The sequence below is a fragment of the Mustela nivalis genome (genome assembly GCF_964662115.1).
Source record: "Mustela nivalis genome assembly, chromosome: 2".
Taxonomy (NCBI): Eukaryota; Metazoa; Chordata; class Mammalia; order Carnivora; family Mustelidae; genus Mustela; species Mustela nivalis.
The window spans coordinates 72,657,505-72,681,596 of NC_139021.1; the positions used below are offsets into that span (position 1 = coordinate 72,657,505).

General features: G+C 38.9%; 2 protein-coding genes across 14 annotated transcripts in view; one reads left to right on the plus strand and one right to left on the minus strand.

Annotated features, from left to right (window-relative positions):
- The window catches only part of ARFGEF1 (ARF guanine nucleotide exchange factor 1), a 151,243-nt gene extending 138,870 nt beyond the window's left edge, over window positions 1-12,373 (plus strand). For both annotated transcript variants that reach the window (XM_082719102.1, XM_082719103.1), the window contains 6 exons: window positions 1,465-1,597; window positions 5,201-5,340; window positions 6,686-6,854; window positions 8,183-8,321; window positions 9,298-9,415; window positions 10,907-12,373. In XM_082719102.1, the coding sequence (XP_082575228.1) occupies window positions 1,465-1,597; window positions 5,201-5,340; window positions 6,686-6,854; window positions 8,183-8,321; window positions 9,298-9,415; window positions 10,907-11,071 (864 nt within the window). In that variant the 3' untranslated portion in view covers window positions 11,072-12,373. The remainder of the gene's footprint in view (window positions 1-1,464; window positions 1,598-5,200; window positions 5,341-6,685; window positions 6,855-8,182; window positions 8,322-9,297; window positions 9,416-10,906) is intronic.
- Window positions 12,374-13,403: 1,030 nt separating this feature from the next.
- Window positions 13,404-24,092, minus strand: part of CSPP1 (centrosome and spindle pole associated protein 1) — a 168,827-nt gene continuing 158,138 nt past the window's right edge. For all 12 annotated transcript variants that reach the window (XM_082719108.1, XM_082719112.1, XM_082719113.1 and 9 more), the window contains 3 exons: window positions 20,674-20,783; window positions 16,124-16,262; window positions 13,404-14,274 (listed from right to left, as the gene is read on the minus strand). In XM_082719108.1, the coding sequence (XP_082575234.1) occupies window positions 14,066-14,274; window positions 16,124-16,262; window positions 20,674-20,783 (458 nt within the window). In that variant the 3' untranslated portion in view covers window positions 13,404-14,065. The remainder of the gene's footprint in view (window positions 14,275-16,123; window positions 16,263-20,673; window positions 20,784-24,092) is intronic.

Sequence of the window (24,092 nt, forward strand, 5' to 3'; positions counted from 1 at the left end):
CTTTTGCCCCTCCCTCCTGTGCTCATGCACACCTTGCAGGCGGACTCTGTGTGTGTGTGTGTCTCTCCCTCTTCTCTCTTAAATAAGTAAAATCTTCAGAAAATATTTTTTTGAATGTATTACAGGCCAGTGTGGCCAAAGAAATTACCCAACTACTCCACTGGGTCTATATAATTATTACTAAAGTCCTCTTGTGTATTAAACATGAAAAATACAAAGATGAGTAAGAACAATTATAACAATAATAATATGGCTTTAGATTTGTGTAGTACTTCACTGTTTAAAAAATATTTTCAGATTTGATCCTTTCAGCAATTTTTTGAACCTGTTTGGTACATTACCCCCGTTTTATATGAAACAGCAAATGAAAAATCATAAACTGACATTTTAAATCTAAGTTAAAATACCAGTTTTGATTAGTACTCTTTCTAGGGAACGTAAGCCTCTGCCTTCTTTGCAGAAACCCAGGTGAAGGTCGCTTCTGGCTGAGACTGTTAGGTTAGAGTTCTCAGTCCCTCTGAAAACCTTGTTCTGGATTCTACCTGGAATGTGTAGTATTGCCATAACAAAATAAAGCTAGAATAGTAATGCCAGCTATCACATATTGTCTGACACTGTGCTAGTGCTTTGCATTTCTTACCTTATCTTTAATAACTTACAAGAAAAATGTCCTCTCCATTTTCAGGTTAGAAAACCTTAACTCAAAAGAGTGTTCTTTGCTTTTCCAAGGTTATACTTAATGCTGGAGCGAAGGTCTGGTATAGTTCTGTTGGACTTGAGCTTTTCTTCCTGACACCACACTCGCAGCTTCTCACTGACCTTTCTGGTCACCAGTTCTTTTGGATGACAGAATGTCTTTCCCTAAACTCATCCCTACAAAGCTTTCCTGCGCACCACCTACACAAAGCTTGCAGAAATGTCCCCCACCGCTGCCACATATGTGTTCTGTTTAAACAGGTTTCATGACAGTTCATCAATATTGCTGACTAGCTTTTCCACACAGTGAAGCCTTGCATTTTTTTTTATTGTTTTTGGGTGGTACCAGGCCCGAAACAAATGAGGGGTAGAAAGGAAGATTTTCTCTTAAAGGCTGTCAGCATAGGTAACTATTTTTTTTCTTTTTTATTTAAAAAAATTTTTTTCAGTGTTCCAAAATTCATTGTTTATGCACTACACCCAGTGCTCCATGAAGTACGTGCCCTCCATAATACCCACCACCCCACTCCCCTCCAAAACCCTCAATTTGTTTCTCAGAGTCCAGACTCTCATGGTTTGTCCCCCACTCCGATTTCCCCCAAGCATCGGTAACTTTAAATAATTTTTTCATTGTGTCTGGTATCACACTACATAAAATGTCCTTTTCATAATGACACACATCATTTTTTTCAAAAACAACATAGCAGAAACTGTTTTCATCCTTAAGTTTTATTCATTGTACTTATAATGAATTTTTTGTTTTATTAGGATACAATATCACAGAAATCTGTCGATATTCAGGATTCTGTTCAGCCAAGATCTGCAGATAATAGACAGCAAGCACCACTGGCTGCTGTCTCTACTGTGAATGAAGAAGTCAGCAAAATTAAACATACAACAAGTGAGTTATGTCTCCTAATAGTGTGTTTTGTTTTATATAGGTAAAGGATGAAATGTTTGCTTTTACTTCTGATATTAACAGAATATATACTGTAATTGATGGTGTAGTCACTCTGTTACCATGTGTGTTCCAACTTAGACATCCACTAATACCTGTAGTACCAGCTTTTTCCGTAGATGCTTTCAGCTCATGTTTGTGTCGGACACATAGGTCTTTTCTCAAGCACATGAGTCTTCTCTCTCCATTCCCTTCTGCATGTTAGCCCCATATCGTTTCTGCAAAAGTGGGGCCTGAGGGGCCTTTCTCTACAGTGTTTTCTAAGCAGGAGCACCCAGCTTCCTGTGGAGCCAGCCTCCTTTACACTCAGCTGCCCCATACCACGTCTTCTCCACTCACCCTCGTAGTTCTGTTCACAAAGAAGGGGAATCCCTTCTGTGTTTTACAAAATTGATCCAACTTTGTTTACTGAAGGAAAATTACAACACCAAGGAAAAGCCACCTCCTCCCTAGAGGAAAGCAGGACAACTCTAATTGCTTTTCTAAAACGAGGTGAAATTCACATAAGAAAAGTAACCATTTCAGGGGTGCCTGGGTGGCCAGCTCTTGATTTCTGCTAAGGTTGTGACCCTGGGTCCTGGGATGGTGCCCCGGGTCAGGCTCCATGCTTATCAGGGAGTCTGCTAGAGATTCCCTCTATCCCTCTGCCCCTCCCCTGTGTGCATGTCTAAAATAAATAAATCCTTAAAAATTTTTGGTACATTCACAGTGTTGTGCAGTCACCCTAATGATCTTTTCATGTGCTTATGCCATATGTATGTCTCTTCTTTGGAGAAATACCTATTCATGTTCTTTGTTCATTTTTAATTGGTTTATGTCTTTTTGTGTTGAATTTTAAGTTTGTTACACACTTTGGATACTCTACCTGTGTCACATATGATTCGCAGAAATGTATATTCTCTGTTGTATAAGTCTTATATTACTTTGATAACATTTTACACAAAGTTTTTCATTCTGATGAAACCCATTTTTTTTTTCTTGCTCTTGCTTTTGGTGTCATAGCTAAGAATCCATTGCCAGATTTAAGGTCATGAAGGTTTTCCTTTTAAAGTTTTTTATGCTTTTAGTCTCTACATTTAGGTCATTGATCCATTTTGAATTAATTTTTTTTCAGGGAATTTTTTATTAATCTTAGGTGCTTTATACTCTTTCGTGAGAGAAGATAGGTTTGGTGTCCTACTTGAAAGGAGTTTCTAGCTTCAGTCGTTGTGTTCTGCTAAAACTTTCTAAAAGGGAGATAGGTAGTGGTGAGTGGCTTATTTGCATTTTTGATTCCTGTTTCTAGAGAACAGCATGGCTTGTGCAGGAATCCATGACAGCTTTAGTCTGCACTGGAACATGCCTTGAGGACAGAATAGTGAATGACTTCTCTCTCAGCCCCAAGATGGAATTTAAGTACACTTAGCTTTGTAAAGGAAGGGTGTGCTCATCGTATATTAGAAAGTTATCACATGGCTAATCTAGGAATGTACCTTTAACTGGAGCAGAGTGCTGCGCCCCGCCCATCCTGAGCTGAGGACTCATACTTCTTTCCTTCTGTTAGACACTCCTCTCCCTCTCCCCTTGAAGTTCTTTGGGAACAGTTCACCATGGGATTGTTGACTCAGAATAGGTGGAGCTGGGAGAAGAACAAATGGCCACCATGTTCCCGTGAGCCCTTTCATTAAATGGACAGGTGATGGCTCCTCTGCTGTCTGATGGAGGCAGCCATCTGCTGTCTGACTCTTTCCTACTCAAAGAATCGTAACACAGACCTGAGTACTTCATCCTGCCTGTAGGATGTACACTTGCAGAAAACATGACTGCCCCATCTAGCCTTGGCTCTGTAGCTGCTGTCCCACATAGTTAATCTTTGCTTAGCTTGGGTGAACCAGTAACACTGTCACCTACCATGACTCTGGCAGTATCAACCAACCCTAGTTGTAAAATTTGTCCAAACGGATATTGTCCCCAAACAGGCTGCTGGTCATTGCTAGTGAGTCTAAAGTTAAGATCCTTATCCTCCAAGGACACCAGAAAGCAGAGAGAGGTCCAGCTTTGCCCATTTAATCAGAGTGGAGCCTCGTCAGGTGTACTCTCAGTTCACCCTGCTTCTGTTCCCACCCTTAGCAGCTGATGTTAGAACTAATGAGAACACATCCTGTCAGATGTCAGCTGACTCCCAGCTGTGCTTTCAGGAGTCTCCTGCTCTAGGAACTGAGTTTTAGGACTTGAATGGGGGAGGTGAAGGAATGACTGATATGTGTCAGCTCTGACTGAGGTAAAGGACTAGGAAAAAGACACTGAAGAAGAACAGTTGTGGGACTTGTGGCTTCCTTCTTTTTTGTTTTGTTTTGTTTTGTTTTGTTTTTTTAATATGTGATCTAGTAGTAAGTATTAAATACAACAGCATTTCTGAAAACTACCTGGAAAGGAACCTTTATTAATGAATGACATCAATAAGAATAAATCCATGTGAGTTGTTTTGCTGTCCCTAAAACATTAATTTAAGTTCCACAAATTGGTACCACAAAAGGGAATTTGTACTAAACGCAAAAGTAGACTGAAGAATTCTAAGTCATCCAGTGCTGAGCCAGTCGTTGCCCTAGAGTGGTAAACAGCCTGCTCCCGTTGGGCAGTCACCTGCCTCTGGAAAGCTCACTGGAAGAGCTGGCCCTGACATCCCAGGATTGAGGTATGACCTTGGGCCTCCCTTGGAGTCACATGTCAGCACTGCTCTTGCAGCATCTCAGTAGTTGAGACCTCTTTTCCTACCTTGTGCTTCAGCATTTGCTTAACTGGGACAGTCAGGGAAATACAAAGCTCTTCTATGAACATGTCCTTATGGGTTGGGGGATTGTCAGAAATACTTTGTTGAGCAGATTCCTTTGAGCTAGAGGAATTAGCTGTGTTTCATCTTGCCTGGTCAGCATGGAGAGCATTTTGTTACTTTGAAGTTTGGTTAGTTTTGTGATCATGTACTTAGCATAGCTTTTTATAGATTTCTTTGTTTATGGATACATTTGAAAAATATAGTGTGCTACAGTTTTTAACCTGGATCCAAATGAAATATGTGCTCTGGTTAACCCTCAGTATTACCCCATTTGTCAGAATTTGTGGCTGTCCCTCACTTCCTTTCTCACAGATCTGGTTCCTATTGTTTTCTTTTGGTATAGGTTTTTATATTACTTACATTCAAAGGTCAAACGAGTTCTAGTAAATGCTACTAAAATCTTAGCTTTTAATCCATTTGTTACATTTTATTAAAGGATAACCTAAATCTTATTTTGAAAGTTGTAGTGAGATCTTTTTGAACATTATTTACTGTTCTAAGTCCTTGGGAATATTTTTGTTTATTTAAAAAATTAATTTTGTAAGGCTTTTCTAAAAATTGATTACTTTTTTATTGAGTAGTGCTTATGTGCAAAAGCAGTATGTCCTCAGTGTGAAATGTTCAGATAACCTTCATACATACAAATATTTCCTTAGCATTATAATGTCATAGAAATTATAAAGGATTCAAAATAATTTTTGTTTGCATGTGCATTGGGGTGGGTTTCCTCACAGAATTTCCAGAACAAAAATTGTTTGCCGCCCTGTTGATTAAATGTGTTGTGCAGCTGGAACTCATCCAGACTATCGACAACATTGTGTTCTTCCCAGCCACAAGTAAGAAGGAAGATGCTGAAAACCTAGCCGCTGCACAGGTACAGACATGGGGGGAATGGCTGCTTTTACAAGTTGAGGAGAAGTTGGCTTTCACAGTCTGGACTTCAGAGCTTAGGTCACATTAGAGATTTCATTCAGGGGCCTTCATCACAGAAATGTCATTTTAAACCATGGGACTGAATGACATGCCCTAGGCAGTAGGTGTGGACAGCTGAGAGGAGCTTCGCTGACCGGGACCCCGGGGCTTCTGTGGTTAGAGCTCCTAGTGATGAAGCAGCTGGTAAAGAGCCTGAGAATAAGAATCTATGAGGCAAGGGGAAAGCAAGAGACAGTGGTGTCCTGGAAGCCAAATGAAGAAAATGTTTTGAGAAGGATGTGATTCTCTGTCAGATGCTTAGAGGGCCAAGTAATATTTCATCTAGCAATGAATCACCCTCTAGCAATTTGGTAGACTTCAGTGACCTTGACATTGTGTTTAATTGTAATGTTGGGGACAAAAGTATTACGGAAATGGGTACAAGAGAGAAATTGGAAGCAGCAAATATTGTTAATTCTGTCAAGGGAAGTTTTGCTGTAAAGGGGTATAGAGAAATAGAATAATTGCTGAGGAGGATGGAAGGGGGTCAAGAGAAGGGTTTGCTTTGTATTGTCTTTAAGATTGACAGTATTGCAGCATTTTCCCTGATGAGAGTGCTCCAGGGAAGAGAGAGAACTGAATGTAAAAGACAGGGGCACTTGCAGAACAGAGTTTGTGGGATGTCTCTTCTGATAGAGATGAGAAGAAAAATTATCCACCAAATGAGGCTGGGAAGAGAGTTCTAGATACATAGAGAAGAGAAAACATGAGTTAGTCATCCGGGAAAGCAGACTAGGGCAGTGCAGGATTGCTGGGCAACACCCAGAGCCCACTTTTAAAAACCAGTCTGTTTTCTCCAGTCTGTTTGTTGTGTGGGTGTAGATGTGGAGTAGGTGGTTTTGCCAGCTAATTAATCTAAAAAGAGCGAGGGATTATGCAAGAGAATAATTATAACTGGAGCGCATGGAGTCTAAACTGATTAAGAAGAGAAGAGAGGACCTAAGTCGGGGAAGGAACAGGAAGGGCTGTAGGCTCTGACAAGAGAAGAGCTCCTGGAGTCAAAAGATAGGAGGAGGGAATTAGAAAGATAGCAGGTGGCCCTTGATGACGAGGATGCATGGAAGGAAGATTCTGGAAATGCAGTAACGAAAGATGGACCTCTCCCTATTTCCTGTTGCGATAAAAGAGATAGAGTTCTGTGGCTTGATCGTAAAACTGAACTTTGAGGAATGTTGAGCTCTAAACTTACTAAAATTTGTGAACGTGTGTGTGTGTACACATGTGCTGTGGTGGTTTGTTTTCCAAAGAGAGATGCTGTGGACTTTGATGTTCGAGTTGATACACAAGATCAAGGAATGTACCGCTTTTTAACATCACAACAACTTTTTAAGCTACTGGACTGCTTATTAGAGTCCCATAGATTTGCAAAAGCATTTAATTCCAACAACGAACAGAGGACTGCTCTGTGGAAAGCAGGTAAGTCGCACAAGTATTACATTTTAATGTTCACCATTAACACTTGTGTACCAGAGGTGTACATTTATCAGAATTCATTGTATAATTCGGGTGTATGCATTTTACACTATATGAACTTTTTACCTTAATAATAGTAGGAAGGCAGTCTACCAGCCAGAACTTTTATTATAGTATATAATAATATGTTTATAATATATACTATAATGTGTAATATAAGCTACTGCTAGGAGAAATTTGTTTCTCCCTTGTGTAATCAGTCTGTTACTTGATTTGACTATACATTTTTTTTTTCATGTTGTTGACCCATTCTGGGCCTCCCTGTCGATACCGTCAGCATATAAAAGGTGCCCTTTTATGAGAAAAAGTGTGTAAAGGTCCTGACCGTGACATCCTTGCCTATGTATTCAGATGACATCTCCGTGCTTATCTGGGAATGGCCATACCTCAGAATGGAAGTGGATATTTTGAGGGAGGGAGGCATATTTTTTAACAAGTTGGAAAATTTGGGGTATAATTTAATTATATAAATATAGTATATAATTAAGTATAATAATTGAACTGACATCTGGTTTTCTACTTAAGAAATAGTTGTTTGGCACCTCAGGTAAAAAAAAGTGCTGGAAGAGTGAGAGGCAGCAAAATATGAAGAAAAAAAGAGAGCTAATGTTTATTGAACATCAAACTCTGTAAAATAGTGTTGGATACTTTATATTTGCATATTTTACTTAATCTAAAGTGATTGTTCAACTCCTAATTAAGCCCATGGCTTTGCTCTTCCTTTTCCCTGTATTGCCTAACTTCCAGGAAGAGTAGTCTATATTCATTTTTTCCCCTTTATTCAACCCAAGTTGTTTCTGCCATTCAACCAGGACCACTCCTGCTAATGTCACCAGGTTCCCTGTTTCCATATACATTGGGCCCTTCACCATGCTGGTGGCCTTTTGAAACCTCTCACTCCTGAGAGGTCTGTGCCTGTTCATCCAGGAGCCCTCCTATAAGCTGTACGGAGCTTTCAGGTGTAGTTTCATTCGAGGAGTTTTGCTTTCCGAGGCCAACATGGTTTTGTATATCATATTCCGCCCTTCCCCTAGCCCCCGGCTTGAAAGGACGAACATTTTAAACCTAGAAATTACCTCCTACTTGGGCCTCCAGTCCATTGATCTCCCCCTACAGTCTCAAGGTGTGCCTTCTCTGAGCAATTCCTGCACTGCTTTGTAAGCAGCAGATGCTACAACTGAATGTACACAAAATGTGCCTTCATACAAGGCTTTTTGTCTTTCTGTGAGATGCCTTCCTAAATTAATCCTGGAAACTTCCCTTTCCTGCAGGCTTCAAGGGCAAATCCAAACCTAACCTTCTGAAGCAGGAGACGAGCAGCCTTGCGTGTGGGCTGCGCATTCTCTTCCGGATGTACATGGATGAGAGCCGGGTTAGTGCCTGGGAGGAGGTCCAGCAGAGGCTTTTAAAGTAAGACTCTTGGTTCAGTTTCTGCCTTTGACCCATGTGGCTGCATGGTACAGAGTAGGAAAGGGCTACTAGGTTTGTACTCAGGGCAGAGTCCATATCCTAGTCCCGCTGCAGGACCATTCAGATAGCTTGGGGCCTAAGGAAGAGATTGTGAAAATTAGATTGTGAGTCCTATAGATGGACGCACTTTTGCACAGTTGATGACATGAGCAGATCGTGTCTGTTGTTACTGCTATGGGACAGGAAACAAGTTTTCTCCCTTAAAATTTAAAACTTTAGAGATTTGGGGCTTTTTCATGCCACAGATAACTGTATTTTTACAAACAGGTCATATGTGAAAGTGAAAACCTGCCTGCATTTAGTTTGAAAAAATATTTGGAGTTTTGTTTAGTGTTACCTTTTTTGCATTCTCTTTTTACTTCATGACAGCTTGAGATTCTGTTCTTTAAATTTTAAACTCATGCTAAGAATGAAATATGCCTTTCAGAAAGAATGCTGTCTTCTTCATTGTATCTGCATATATTCTCAGGGAATAGATGTTCTCAGAGACCAATTAAGTACATTTTAGAACTTCAAGAGATGACTTTGTCCCTGTTTCCCACTTTACTGATGAGATTTTTAAGACCCAGAAGTGTCTCACCTTCACGGTGAGTGTAGGGAAGAGCCGCCCCAGATTTCAGCCCTGGTTTCTTAACACCAGGCTTGTACGTGTGCTGCTGCACAGGGTCTCTGAAATTCAATGGAACTTTCAGAAAAATGCGTTTCCTGATACATTGTAGTGGTTTCTTTAATGTCTGGTTTTCTTCTCATTTAAAAAGGATACGTTTATGTTGACACTCTAGCTAGTGTTAGCAGATAGACTCTTAATCAGTTCCTAGTAGTCCCTCCCCACCTCGTCCAGCTGTTGTTCCTCTGTGAATGCCTGCCTGTAGCAGCAGGTATGCAGCACATGTCAAGTGAGCCTTCTCTGTTACAGTGTCTGCAGCGAAGCCCTAAGTTACTTCCTTACTCTAACGTCAGAGAGTCATCGAGAAGCCTGGACTAACTTACTGCTTTTGTTCCTAACTAAAGTTCTAAAGATAAGTGACAATAGGGTAAGTATGAGATGTCTTCTCCAGCCCAGCATTTCTAGCCTGACCAGCATCATGCTCAAGCGGGAGGCAGGGGTGCCAGCTTGCAGACTTGAGGCTCAGAGGTGGAGCCAGCAAAGCGCAGGCCATGGTGCCACTTTGTCCTGGACCACTGTGGCCCCTTTCCTCATGGGTATTTCCCATGAGGAGGGTCTCCCTCCTCATCCTGCTTTGTTGTCTAAGCAGTGTAGGGGATTCAGTAAAGAAGGAATCAGAATCCTTTGGGACACCCTGAGAAGCTTCTGGGTCCCCCACACTTTGCAAGTCCCATCCTGACCCCTGAAGTCGCTACTGCTTCATTTTGAAAACTGCCATCCTGCCCAGCCTCTGGCCCTATACTCTGTCCTCACCAACACTGTCTCTGGGTCTGAGGCTTGTGCTCCAGGCTTCAGCCATTCCTTTGGCATATTTATCGGTTCCATGTAACACAGGGACCCTAGTGATTGGGCCATAAACTCATTTAAGAATTTGAAAGCGGTAGAAATGATGATCAATTTAAAAATATGCAACTAAATACATACAACTAAATATACACAACAACATATGCAAGTAAATATATACATTGAGATTTTTTTAAATATGCATTTTCCTTTTTATAATTGGAAGCCAGTTGCTGTGATCCCTGAATTGGTTTAAAAGTGCCTAGTTGAGGTAGCCGGAGATTGGGGTCAAGATGGTGTCACTCGGTGTTCAACAGATGTTCATCCCAAGTCATGTGCTCTAGTCTACCTGCATTTACCTCTGACTCCTGGGCTGGATAAAGCTTGGAGAAGTGACCTAAGGCACCAGCAGCTGTGTGGCCAGGAAGGCCTCCAGACCCCAGTCTGTCTGGTTCCACCACGGGCTTCTGTGGCACCATCGATCATACTCCTTTCTAGTCCCTTGTTGGGTGTGGAGAGCAGCAGAGAGAAAACAGGCAGGCAAGTTGTATTCTGTGGAGGATTTAAGAACTCCAGCAAAGACGACCACAGTACCTCAGTTAAACTATAAATGTGGAAAGTCTGATCTTTGCCTGGAGATTGCAATTTTATATCACAGTGTTAGGTAGAATTTTCCATAAAAATTAAAATTTTCTTCAAGAAACAAGATTGTTTCAATAACCCATAGTTTATTAAAAAAAACCTCAACCGTGGTTCCTGCTTGTCTTCTTACTTTTGCTTATTACCCAGGAAAAGCAGTGATACTAAAAGTTTGTCAGAAGTTTGTCAAGGAAATGTAATGGGAAATGGTTTTCAAAATAAGGGTAGGTAATTGAATAACATTTGAGTGAATCTTTTGAATATCCCTTCTTCAGTTCCATAATCAGTACGGTCCCTGCTTTACGCAGATGCCTTTCCTCTGTCTTCATTGATCAGTGTGGGCCCCTGAAGGAGTTTGATTCAGAAGGTTCTTGAGTTACTGTGGTTTGGAATGCAAGCACCGCTAATGGAGCCATTTCTTTCCCTCTCTCCCCAGTTTAAAGCTCATGCTTCATTCTACTACCCTCTCTTATGTGAAATTATGCAATTTGATTTGATTCCTGAACTTCGTGCTGTTCTTAGAAGATTTTTTCTGCGAATTGGAGTAGTTTTTCAGATATCACAACCACCTGAACAGGAACTTGGAATAAATAAGCAATGAGGGCAACTCGGTATTTTTCTGTTGGCGTTTACATCCCTCCGCTCTTTAAAAAGGACCTTGGAGCTGAGGTTTCCTACCTGAAAAACGGTTTCTCTGAATTGCAGTGTTTGAGGGTTACTGGTAAAGATGCTTAGAACTGTAACTCAAACTTGCAGTGCTCCAGTCCCTACTTAGTAATCTGGTGGATTCTGTTTGTCATGTTGGGCTCATGTTGAGCAGAAAGCCTGTTTCCACAGTGTCAGCTTGTGTTCATGTGTCCTTCCCTGTCCGTGGCAGCAGGGAGAGCCCCATACATTTTCAGCAGGTGTGGAAGTAAAACTTTACCCAAAGAACTATAGATGTAAAGATTTGAACTTCTGCAAGAAGTACAACTCAGGAGAGCTGTATTTTGAAGGATAAAATGTTTATAATTGGGGGGTGGGAGGGAGAAGAAGAAATTATTGTTCATGGTAAAAGATATTTAGCAACTATGGTATTCTTATTCTGAAGATTTTTGCACACTCAGGCTATCTGAGATACTGGTAATCATCCTTCTGTGAAAAATGTACAGAGATGCAGGTCTGTAATATAAAAATCTTAAACATTATATAGTTCTTCCTGCACTGTTTTATTTTAATTTCTTTATTTTCTTATTCATTTGCTAAATACCTATAATATTTTGTCAAATGCACTAAACATTTGGGTTGAACTTTTTTTGTCTTTTTTATTTTGTGGGGGTTTTGGTTTTGCCCTTTTTTGTGGGGGGTGGAAAATTTGAGGGTTTAACATGCCCAGAAAGCTGTTGTGGCTGACACTTGTCATGACCAACAACAAAAAAAGTAGAAAATACTCCTACTGACCTAACTACCTGTAATATACTTCTCTTAGGGCTTCTAAAGATGAGCCATTAAAATAGAGTTGATCCTTCATGGACTGAAACTTGAATCACTGCAAAATGAATCTAGGTTGCTGTCACTTTCTCTTTTCTTTTGGGTGGCGGGGCTTGATGTAGATTTTACTCTATGTACAGAATTTAATGTTGAATATGTTAAAATAACAAATCTGGCATGGTTGGGGGAGTTAGATTTACTGGAAATGTATTCATACTGTGAATTGTGCTCCGATGGTTAAAAAAAGACAAGATTGTCAAGCATTCCGTATTAACAGTGGATGTAGAAAATTTTTTCAGATGGATAAAATGTATATGGTACAGATGTAAAGTTTTCTATGTAAAAAGTTCTGTACAACTTTCTGTACAATATTGATTCTCATCTGGCATATTCTAATCAGGTTATAGGTCAATAAAGTTTTTGGATTATTTCATCAGTGCAATCAAAACCTGTGTAATCTACAGCCCCATGTTTCATTGATTCTTTGTTAAAAGCTGAACAATTTAGGAATATTCTTGGCCAGAACTACAAATTCAGTGTTCTTTAGTTCTGATATTTTTCAGCTTTTGGCATTAGGATCATGTTTTCTCAGCCATAGGTTATTCATAATTAAAATTATGTAACCCAAAATAAGGCTACACTGTGTGAAGGCTAAGAGAGCTGAAGTCACTTTTGGGGCAGTTTGTCGGGGTCATTGTGTGTCCTAGGATTTGTGTGATACTATGGCATTGAACAAAAAATGGAACATTAAGATAATGATTGTGTTTAAAAATATAAGTCTTCAGTCTTTGCTCTCATACCTTAGATGAGTTACTGAACAATGCATTTATAGGTATAACATATTTACTACCCCCAAGACAGCCCCGTGCAAGCCCAGATAGATACTAGAGCTGGGAGTCACCTACCTTCATAGCTGGGAACCACCATGACCTTCCAATCTATCTGATGGGTAAGTGTTTCAGATAACCTGGTGGTTTGTTATTTTGTGGTATAGTTTCAGGACCCTCCCCACAGGAGACAGAGGCTTTCACGATACTTTCAAATGAAGATATAAGAGGAAAAATCTTCACGTAAAAGAAACAATGATTAGGTTACAAAGTTGAGTATAAAATATGCGTAGCTAAAATTCAAAATGGAGAAACTTCACACTTGTAGTAAACTTGTCTACACTGTCCGCCATTAGTTCCATTAGTGGAAATGTACAAGAAGGAGTGTCTGGGGGTGTTCTCAGCCATCATAATGCTAAAGACCAAGGAATTATTTCCCAGATTTTGATTTAATCTCTACTTTTTTAAAGGTACCACTTACGGAGTGATTAGGAAGACGTGACTCACTTATCCAAGGGTCCATGATGGCACAGCAACAATTCTAGTCTCTGTCCTTGGACCCTGGGTGGTCCTGTCTTCAACTTCTAAAACACCTTGTCTCGAAACCTCAATTCCAGTTAAAATAAGAAATTGACATTGATAATAAAAAATAATTTATTTCTATTGAGTAGTTGTTAAGTCATACAAATTAGTAAACGTAATGTCTTCATTTGCATAAACAGAGGCAAAAAGATGTATTTAATGTATGGCTTATGGGAATAAAATCAGTTATGATTGCCCCATCATTTATACTGAATGAGTAGCTGTAAAAGACATGGAAATAACTAGCACATTTGATTCATTACCTAGCAACTGAAATACTCAGCTACAACCAATGTATTTATTAAATGAATTATTTTGAATAGCGTTACCAATGGCAAATGTACATACAAGCATATTCAGGTTTTACAGTATTGTTAAGACACTTGTTTTATTCACCTTATCTTACTGACAAGCAGAATTTAAAATAATGCACATATGGTAGTTGATTCCAAGAGTTCATTACCACCCCAATTTATGGCAAAATTATGCAAAAATAATTCTGTATAATTATACATTATATAAATTAATCATTGCCTTTTATTTATGTACAGAATATATACATCTTTATTATACATCATCATAGGGGGAAAACACCTTATATACAGATGATACTTGGGTAAGTAACAGGGCCAAAAGTAGCACACGTATTATTAAAGGTTCCGATTTGACATTCCTTTCACCTTAAAAGGCACTGCTGGGTCCAGTACAGATTTATTTTAACCATGGGCTGTAGACAGGCCCTGCCAACTGTAAGTGCCTGGTTTTCCAGGAACTTGCTGCTGCTCCTGGTTCAGCTGCTCAGCCATGAACCGTTTCAGTGTTTCTGAGGTGCCTGGGCGGAGCCAGGGCTCAGTGGCTACAGAGTTTGATCCATCGTCCCCCACACGCTTCATGTCATCGGGGTCAACCAGTGAACTCTCATCATCTAAAGGAGGCAAGAGGGACATGACTCAGGTAACACTGGTGGCCAGGAGTTGAAATGCACACAGATCTCCTTCCTATAATTTAAGCCATTCCAGCCCTGCATTTCTCCACAGGATTACGTTCTACAAAGTACTCTTTTGTCCAGGTCCCTCATTTAGAGGTAGGAAGAAAACGGTCAAGTGAATAGGTGACTCTGTGGTGCCAACACCCACAGGGATTCCAAAACAGCAAAGTAAAGAGCGATAAACGTTAAGCTGACTGCAGAAGTGTATGCAACCTTACAAAACTTTTAAATTCAGCGAAGTTTTAGAAACTCCAAACCTATTATTGATGCTCTAAGGAGAGGAAATCCTTTTAGGAAAGCACTAGATAGGTAGACAGGAGATGAAATTACATCCATTCTTGTACCTAATCTAAGAGGTTGTTGTCTACTCCATTAAAAGGTAGGTCCTTAAGTTTCATTCTTTAATTGAATATACTCAACTATTTCTGTATTTTACTTATTAGATATAATAGGAAAATCTGCCTTCCTACCCTGTGATGTCTTTTTTTTTTTTTTTTTAAACATCTCCCGGTCTGTGAAGAATTAGCCCAGCAAAGGGATATGTGCAGTCAATTTAATAAGCAGTCACTCCACATCATACCAAAAAGCTCCTGTTTGAAAGGACAATGTTAAAAAGAAGTTTAGAAGCTGAAAACCTGTAAGAGATTCTTTAAATGCTCTACTTTTTTCAATTTAAATATACCCCTGTTAATTATTAATCACCCTTACTGGTTCTAAAAGAAATTTAAGAATAGGCAATCCTCAGTGCAGACTTAAAGAACTGTTTTCCCACTGGTCCACATTTTTTCAGGTACGATATGAAAAGTACTGCTTCAGTTTACCATATGTGCTGGCATTTGATATGGAACTGCCACCAGAACATATGATACCCTGACTCCTAGAGATTATAGGAGTATAGTTTTAAATTTAAATGAAGTGTTAAAGATAGGAAGATTGCTATTAGGCTTATTGTATGTAGCCTCACAGACTAAAGGGAATTGTCCCAAAAGACCACTCTATTGTTCACTAAAACTAGTACTGAGGGGTTCACTAGCTGCCTAAGGAATCATCCTGTTGGTCACCCAAACAATGAGAGACCTAAGAAAAACACTAAACCTTGGCTTCTGTTCTAAAAAGAAACATCAACCTGGGGCTGCTTTGCTTTGTCTATGGCACTAAAAGCCAAGCAAAAAAGTTAAAAAAAAAAAATTTTGTTCGTAGTACTATAAACTCATAATAGATGTGTTCTCTAAAGACTTCAAAGTTGTCAAATGAGTTTCTAATAATTCCTCAGTTCGGTAAGGGGAGTGAGATGCTGATACTAACCAGCATTTTCCCTGATGAAAGCAAAGAGCCTGGATATATGTAATAAAAATTTCATCGGTTTAGAATCCACTCAGGTGACACCTGGGTGGCTCAGTTGGTTAAGCGTCTGCCTTCATTCAGCTCAGGTCATGGTCCCAGGGTCCTGGGATCAAGTCCTGCATCAAGGTCCTTGCCCATCAGGGAGTCTGCTGCTCCCTCTGCCTGCTGTTCCCCCTGCTTGTGCTCTGACAAATAAATAAAATTTAAAAAGAAAAAAAAAAATCCACTCAAAAAGCATACCCTCTCTGGTAGAATGTGATGAAAAATTGATCCGGAGTCCAGGTTTTCCTGGATAGTGTCTGTGGTTTTAGGCCTTACAACTCAAAGGGATTGCAAAATTCACTGCATCGTCCCCCAGCCAACAAGTTTGGCTGTAAAACTTCTTGTAAACTGTTTGAGTTCTTACAGAATGTGCTGTAGTCCCTTAAGACTGGCCATTTACCTGTATTAATCAGTTTATTCTGAAGTTCATTCAGTTTTCGCATCCGTTCCTCATTTTTCATCCTAAGCTGATCAATATTTATACTGGACACAGATTTTAAAGAGAGACCATCTGGTGGCATATTAGGATGATTGTTATCCTGTAATTAGAAAAGAGAATTTTTGAAACAAACATTGACCTCAATCAGTGAACCTAAAAATATTCTTGCTCCTGATAAATATATAGTGTAAGGAATAAAGTAGAATATAAATGCTACAGATTTCCATTTAAGTTCTGGTGTTTATTCATGCAGGCTCCGGTAAATAATAATAATAATTATATGTGATAATAATATGTAAATGCTGCCAGGCTGGGTGAAGATGGGAAATTTTAGGACCCAAAAGGTAAAAAAAAGTGAAACAACGGGCTAAGAATCCATTAAGCTACAGTAATCAATTCAGGTGGTAGTGGCTTAAAGCGAGACCTAGATCAATGGAATAGAGTCCTGGAACAAACCCTTACATTTATGGACAAAAAGGCCAACAAAATTCACTAGGGGAAAGAAGAGCCTTTTCAACAACATGTTACTGGAACAACTGGATTGTCCACAATGCGAAAGAATGAATTTGGATCCCCACACCTCACATCAATTGCAAAAATTAACTCAAGAGTAGATCTCTGACCTCCTTAGAAGAAAACACAAGTAACTGGGTTAGGTAATGCTTTCTAATTATTAGACCCCAAAAGCACAAGTGATAAAACAGAAGATTGGTAAGTTGGACTCCCATCAACAATGTAAAAGACAACCCACAAAATGAGAGAAAACTATGCAAATCATACCTGTAATAAGGGACTTGAATCTCAAATACATAACTGACAAATCAACAATAGCCTGATTAGAAAATGGGCAAAGGATTTGCAGACATCTTAAAAGAAGATACTGAACATCATAAGGGAAATGAAAAACCCACAATGAGACTTCACACTCCCTAGGATGACTATAATAACTATAATAAAAGAGACAGTAACAAGTGTAGCCATGATACAGAAACTGGAACCTTCATCTATTGCTAGTGGAAGTATAAAATGGTGTAGCCACTTTGAAAACCAGTCTGGCAGTTCCTCAAAATGTTGACCATAGTTACTTCTATAACACAACAATTCTATTGCTAGGTATGCATGCAACAGAAATGAAAATCATCAGAAAACTTGTACACAAAAGTAGAAACAATCCAAATGTCTATCAAGTGTTGAATGGATAAACTGAATGTGGAATACCCATTCAAAGGACTATTACTCAGCAATAAAAAGGAGGCAAGTACTGACATGCTAAAACTTGACCATATCTCATTTCTGTGTATCCATCCAGAAAAGGAAATACTATGGAGACAGAAAGTAGACTGATGGTTGCTGGGGAAACAAGTTACTTCCACCTACTAAAGCTACACATGTAATAATGCTAATAACAGCATTTATCCTTTGTGGACCTGATTCAGTGCTAATGGTTCATATATATTATCTAACTGTATCTCCATGTCACATATATAGGACAGCAACAGTTTAAGAATTTGCCCAAAGTTATCTAGTCAACAAAGTACACAACGTCACAAGGGCTTTTTACTGGGTATACTATAAAAACATTTACACAGGGACACCTGGGTGGCTCAGTGGGTTAAAGCCTCTGCCTTTGGCTCAGGTCATGATCCCAGGGTCCTGGGATCGAGCCCCGTATCGGGCTCTCTGCTCAGCAGGGAGCCTGCTTTCCTTCCTCTCTCTCTCTCTCTCTGCCTGCCTCTCTGCCTACTTGTGATCTCTGCCTGTCAAATAAATTAAAAAAAAAAAATTTGCACACATTCTATGAAAAGAATATAGGTTGAATATCAGCCTTCCTATAGAATGTGACCTTGGACAGGTTATCTGAACAAAATACTTTATAGTAGGCTTAAGTGTCTAAGAGGATAAAGCATACTTTGCAATAAACGTTTATCAGTTGCTTCTTGTACTTTCTGAAATCCAAATATTCTGCAACAGAGGAGGAGGAAGATTAGGGTGTGGAATGAACATTCTGTGCCAGGGACTGCTAGGCTTATAACCACACTAGGAGATAGGAAAACACTACCTCAGAGAAGCCAAGGTACCAGAATTCAATGACCTACCTAAGGTTAGGGAACTATTTGGTGGTAGAGCCTAAAGTTACCTCTATCCACAGCAAGTGCTCACTCATTACTGGACCACCCCAATATATTTTTTACTTTTACTTATTTATTTTCAAACATTTTTAAAAATTTATATTCAATAAATATGTAACATATTACTGGTTTCAGAGGTACAGGCCTGGGATTCATCAGTCTTACATAATACCCTGTGCTCATTATATCATCACATGCCCTCCTTAATGTCCATCTCCATTAACCTGTCCCTCCACCCATCACCACTCCGGCAACCATCAGCACTCTGTTTCCTATGGTTGACAGTGGCTTATGATTTTTCTGGTTTTTTTCCCCCCCCTTTTTTCCCCTATGATCCTGTCTTTTGTTTCTTAAATTCCACATATGAGTGAGTAATTGTCTTTCTCTGACCTATTTCACTTAGCATAATACCCTCTAGTTCCATCCACATCGCTGCAAATGGCAAGATTTCATTTTTTGATGGCTGTAATATATGTTATATATATATATATATATATATATAATTAATTAATATATATAGACTTGGTCGTGGTGAATAATCCTTTTACTGTACTTTTGGCGCCTACTGCAGAGGGTTTTTCGATTGTACCTTTGGATCCTATTGGCTAGTACCTTGGTGAGAATTTTGGCATCCATGTTCATCAGGGATCTTGGTCTGTAATCCTCCTTTTTGGTGGGGTCTTTGTCCGCTTTTGGGATCAAGGTAATGCAGGCTTCATAGAAAGGGTTTGGAAGTTTTCCTTCCATTTCTATTTTTTTGAAACAGCTTCAGAAGAACAGGTATTAATTCTTATTTAAATATTTGATAGAATTCCCCTGGGAGGTCATCTGGCCCTGGGCTCTTGTTTCTTGGGAGATTTTTGATTACTGCTTCAATTTCCTTGCTGGTTATGGGTCTCTTCAGGTTTTCTCTTTCTTTGTGATTATTTTGGTAGTTTATAAGTGCCTAGGAATGCATCCATTTCTTCCACATTGCCTCATTTGTTAGCATATAGTTGCTCATAATATGTTCTTAAAACTATTTCTTTGGTATTGGTCATGATCTCTCCTCTTTCATTCATAATTTTACTTATTTGGGTCCTTTCTGTTTTCTTTTTGATAAGTCTGGCTAGGGGCTTATTGATCCTAATAATTCTTTCAAAGAACCAGCTCCTAGTTTCCTTGGTCCATTCTACTGTTCCTTTGGTTTCTGTTTTGTTGATTTCTGCTCTAACCTTTATTTATTCTCTTCTCCTGCTGGGTTTAGGCTGTATTTGTTGTCCTTTACCAGCTCCTTTAGGTATAAGGTCAGGTTGTATATTTGAAACCTTCCTTATTTCTTGAGAAAGGCTCATATTGCTATGTCCTTCCCTCTTAGGACCTCCTTTGCTACAGCCCAAAGATTCTGAACAGTTGTGTTTTCATCATTTGTTTCCATGAATTTTTAAAACTCTTCTTTAATTTCTTGGTTGACCCATTCATTCTTGAGTATGATGCTCTTTAGCCTCCATGTATTTGCCTTCTTTCCAACTTTCCTCTTGTGGTTGAGTTCTAGTTTCAAAACATTGAGGTCTGAAAATATATAGGGAATGATCCAGTCTTTTGGTACCGGCTGAGACCTGATTTGAGACCCAGGATGTGCTCTCTTCTGGAGAATGTTCCATGTGCACTGGAGAAGAATGTATATTCTGTTGCTTTAGGATGGAATGCTCTGAAGATATCTGTGAAGTCCATCCAGTCTAGTGTGTCATTCAAAGTCCTTGTTTCCCTGTTATCTTCTGCTTCGATGATCTGTCCATTTCAGTTCCCAGGGTGTTAAAGTCCCCTGTGTTTCTTTGATTTAGTTATTAATTGGTTTGTATTTTTTGCTGCTCCCATGTTAGGGGCATAAATATTTACAACTATTAGATGATCTTGTTGAATAAACACTTTAATTATGATATAGTGTCCTTCCTCATCCTGTATTATAGTCTTTGGTTTAAAATCTTATTTGTTTCAGGGTGTGCGGATGGCTCAGTCGTTTAAGCATCTACCTTCAGCTCAGGTCATGATCCCAGTCTTCTGGGTTCAAGTCCCACATCGGGCTCTCAGCTGAGCGGGGAGCTTGCTTCTCCCTCTGTCCCTTCCTCCTGCTAGTGTATTCTGTCACACACTCTCTCTCATTCTCGCTCTTAAAACAAACAAACAAACAAACCTAACTTGTCTGATATAAGAATTGCTAACCCAGCTTTCTTTTGATGTCTATTAGCATGATAAATGGTTTTTTACCCCCTCACTTTCAATCTGGGGGTGTCTTTGGGCTTAAAACAAGTCTCTTGTGGACCAAACCAATTTAGCATGGGTCAGAACCCGGACCTCTCCTAAACTGAAAAAGGAAAAAAGAAAAAGATACTTCATACATACAAAGTCCAGTCCTTTCTGTTTGTTCCTCCTGCGCTCCCTTGCAGAGGGCACCTGGGACGGTGGAGGGAGGATGTCATCTTCAATGGCAGGATATGTCTCGCCATAAGCACCTAGGAAGACCACACAAAGGAGAAGCCTTAAACATCCATCATTTCAAATCTTTTTACTCCGTGCTAAACCAATACTTTGTTTTTTACTAACTTTAAGGTATTATTTACATATAATAAAATTCAGCTACTACAAATGTATTTCCAAACAGCTCAGTAACTTTTGTGGAATACATATTTTATCTATGTATTCACGAGGTGATGGACCTGTGAATTGTTTCTAGTTGACAGTTACTAATTTGCTGTGAACATTCGTGTACATGTCTTTGTGGCCATATGTTTTCATTTCTTTGGGGTATATTCCTAGGAGTGAAATTGCTGGATATTCTGTTTAACTCTATGTTTAGCCTTTTGAGTAACTGCCAAACCATTTTCAGAAGTGGTTCTATCATTTTACAATATAAGAAGGTTCTAGTTAACCCATACACCAACACTTGGTATTGTCAGTCTTTTTGATCACAACCTCTCTAGTGATCGTGGAGGTAATCCATTTAGAACATTTAGAATTTTTCCAACTCTTTATTTTAAAAGACTATTTTGAAAAACCTAAAGGAAAGTTATAATACAATAAATACCTGAAATCACCATTCTTATGTTGCCACATATACTTTATTTTATATGGGGGGTGATGGTGTTAATGGTGAACCAGTAAGTTGACACTTCATCTCCACATAGTGAAGTATGTACTATCTAAGAACAAGGACTGTCTCCTATATTATACCTTTATCACATTCAGGAAATTTAATATTGATACAATACTACCATTTGCCCTATAAGTGATATTCAAATTTCTGATATTTAAAACGTACAGCTTTTTTAAAGGCAGCAATAACTACATTTTACTGAAAGAGATGTGGTTTTTTAAAATTCCAAAAATAAAGTTTTGTGATTTCTGTATATACCCAACCATTAATGCACTTGCTTTAAAAAAAAGATGAAAACAGGGTGGAAAACACCCCGTCCGCACACTCATAGCTTATCTCGCTATCAACAGAGTGGTATGTTTGTTAAAATCAGTGAACCCGCACTAACGCATTATCACCCAACATCTGTAATTTACATTAGGTTACTCTTGGTGGTGTACATTGCATGGGTTTGGACATGTATCCAGTATGACAATACCCACAGGATAGCTTCACTGCCCTAAAACTCTCCTGTGCACCACCTATCCATTCCTTCCTCTGTATCTGCTGATCTCTTTGCTGCCTCCATAGTTTTGTCTTTTCCTGATGGTCATAAAGTTGGAATCCTATAGTATGTAGCCTGTTCAGATTGGCTTCTTTCATACAAATGCATTCAAGGATCCTCTGTATCTTTCCATGGTTTTGTAGCTCATTCCTTTTCAGCACAGAATAATAATATTGCACTGTCTGGTTGTATCACAGTATATTTATCCATTCACCTTCTGAAAGACATCTTGGTTGCTTCTAGTTCTTGGAAATTACTGATAAAACTGCTGTAAATATCTGTGTGTGGATTTTTGTATGGACATAAATTTTAACTCCTTTGTGTACATATCAAGTAGTGTGACTGCAGGATTGTTAAGAGTATGTTTTGGTTTCTTAAGAAACTTCCAAACTGTCTCCCAGATGGCTGTACCATTTTACATTCCTATCAGCACTGAGTGAGAGTTCCTGTGATCTTGGCCATTCTAACAGTGGTATCTTGTTATGAATTTACATTTCCCTAAAGACATATTTTCATATGCTTATTTGCCATCTGTAGGTCCTTAGTGAAATATGTTTGGATCTTTTGCCCATCTTTTAATTGAATTGTTCCTTATTGTTGAGTTTTAAGAGTTCTACTTGGTTGTGGTAACATTCCTTTATCAGATGGGTCTTTAGCCAAGTATTTTCTCCTAGTCTCTGGCTCTTCTTCTCATTCGCTTGACACTGTTTTTAAAGAAAAAGTTTTTAAAGAAGTCTGGCTTATCCAATCTCTCTCTAATGGATTACACCTCTGGTATTGTATTTAAAATGTCATCATCATCCCTAAGTTCTTCTAGGTTTTCTCCTCTGTTATCTTCTAGGAGTTGTATAATTTTGCATTTTACATTTGGGTTTATGGTCCACTTTGAGTTGTTTCTGTTGAAAGGTGTAAGATCTGTGTCTAGATTCCTTTTCTTGCATGTAGATGTCCAGTTGTTCTAGCACCATTTATTGAAAAGACCATCTTTTGTCCATTGAACTGCCTTTGCTCTTTTGTCAAAAAACAATGGAATGTACTTGTTTGGCTCTATTTCTAGACTCTATTCTGTTCAACTGATCTATTTGTATATCCTTTTGCCAATACCAAACCACTTGATTACTATTAACTTATAAAGTTGAAGTGTCAGTCTTCATCTTTGTCCTCTTTACATACTGAGCTGGCTATTCTGGATCTTTTGCCTCTCCATATAAACTTGAGAATCAGTTTGACTGGGATTGTATTGAATTTATAGGTCAAGTTGGGAAGAACTGGTATCTTAAACCATACTGCATCTCCCAATCCATTAACATGAAATCACCTGTTTTATTTCATAAGTGTTTTATAGTTTTTCTCATAATAAAATCAGTATGAGATCTGTATCTACACATTTCTTTTTTAGGGGATGCTAATGTGAGTGATACTGTGTTTTAAATTTCTGAGACCACTTGTTCATTGCTGGTACATCTAGGAAAGCAACTGACTTCTGTGTTTTGACCTGGTATCCTGCAACCATGCTGTAACTACTTATTAGTACCAGGATTTCTTTTATTCATCAGATTTCCTACAATCATATCATCTATGCACAAAGACAGTATTATTTCTCCCTCCCAATCTGTATTCCTCCTTTTCTTGTCTTGGCACATCAGCTAGGACTTCCACAATGATGTTGAGGAGCAGTGAGAAGAGACCTCTTTGCCGTTTCCTGGTCTTTACAGGAAAGTTACTATCTCCTCATCATTAAATATGATGTTGGCTGTACAGTTTCTGTAGATATTCTCTACCAAGCTGAGGATGCTCCCTTATAGCCCTAGTTTGCTGAGTTATCATGACTGGGTGTTGGATTTTGTTCAGTGCCTTTCTGCATCTACTGATACTGATCATGTGATTTTTCTTCTTTTGCCTGTTAATAGGATGATTACATTTTGATTAATTATATTAACTGAATATAAACAAGTTTGCCTACCTGATATAAATTCTACTTGGTTGTGGTATTTCATACATTGTTAAATTCATTTTGCTAATATTTTCCTGAGAATTTTTGCATCTATGTTCATGAGAGGTACTGGTATGTAGTTTTCTTGCGCTCTTCTCTGTCTGGTATTAGGGTAATGCAGACACTCAGAA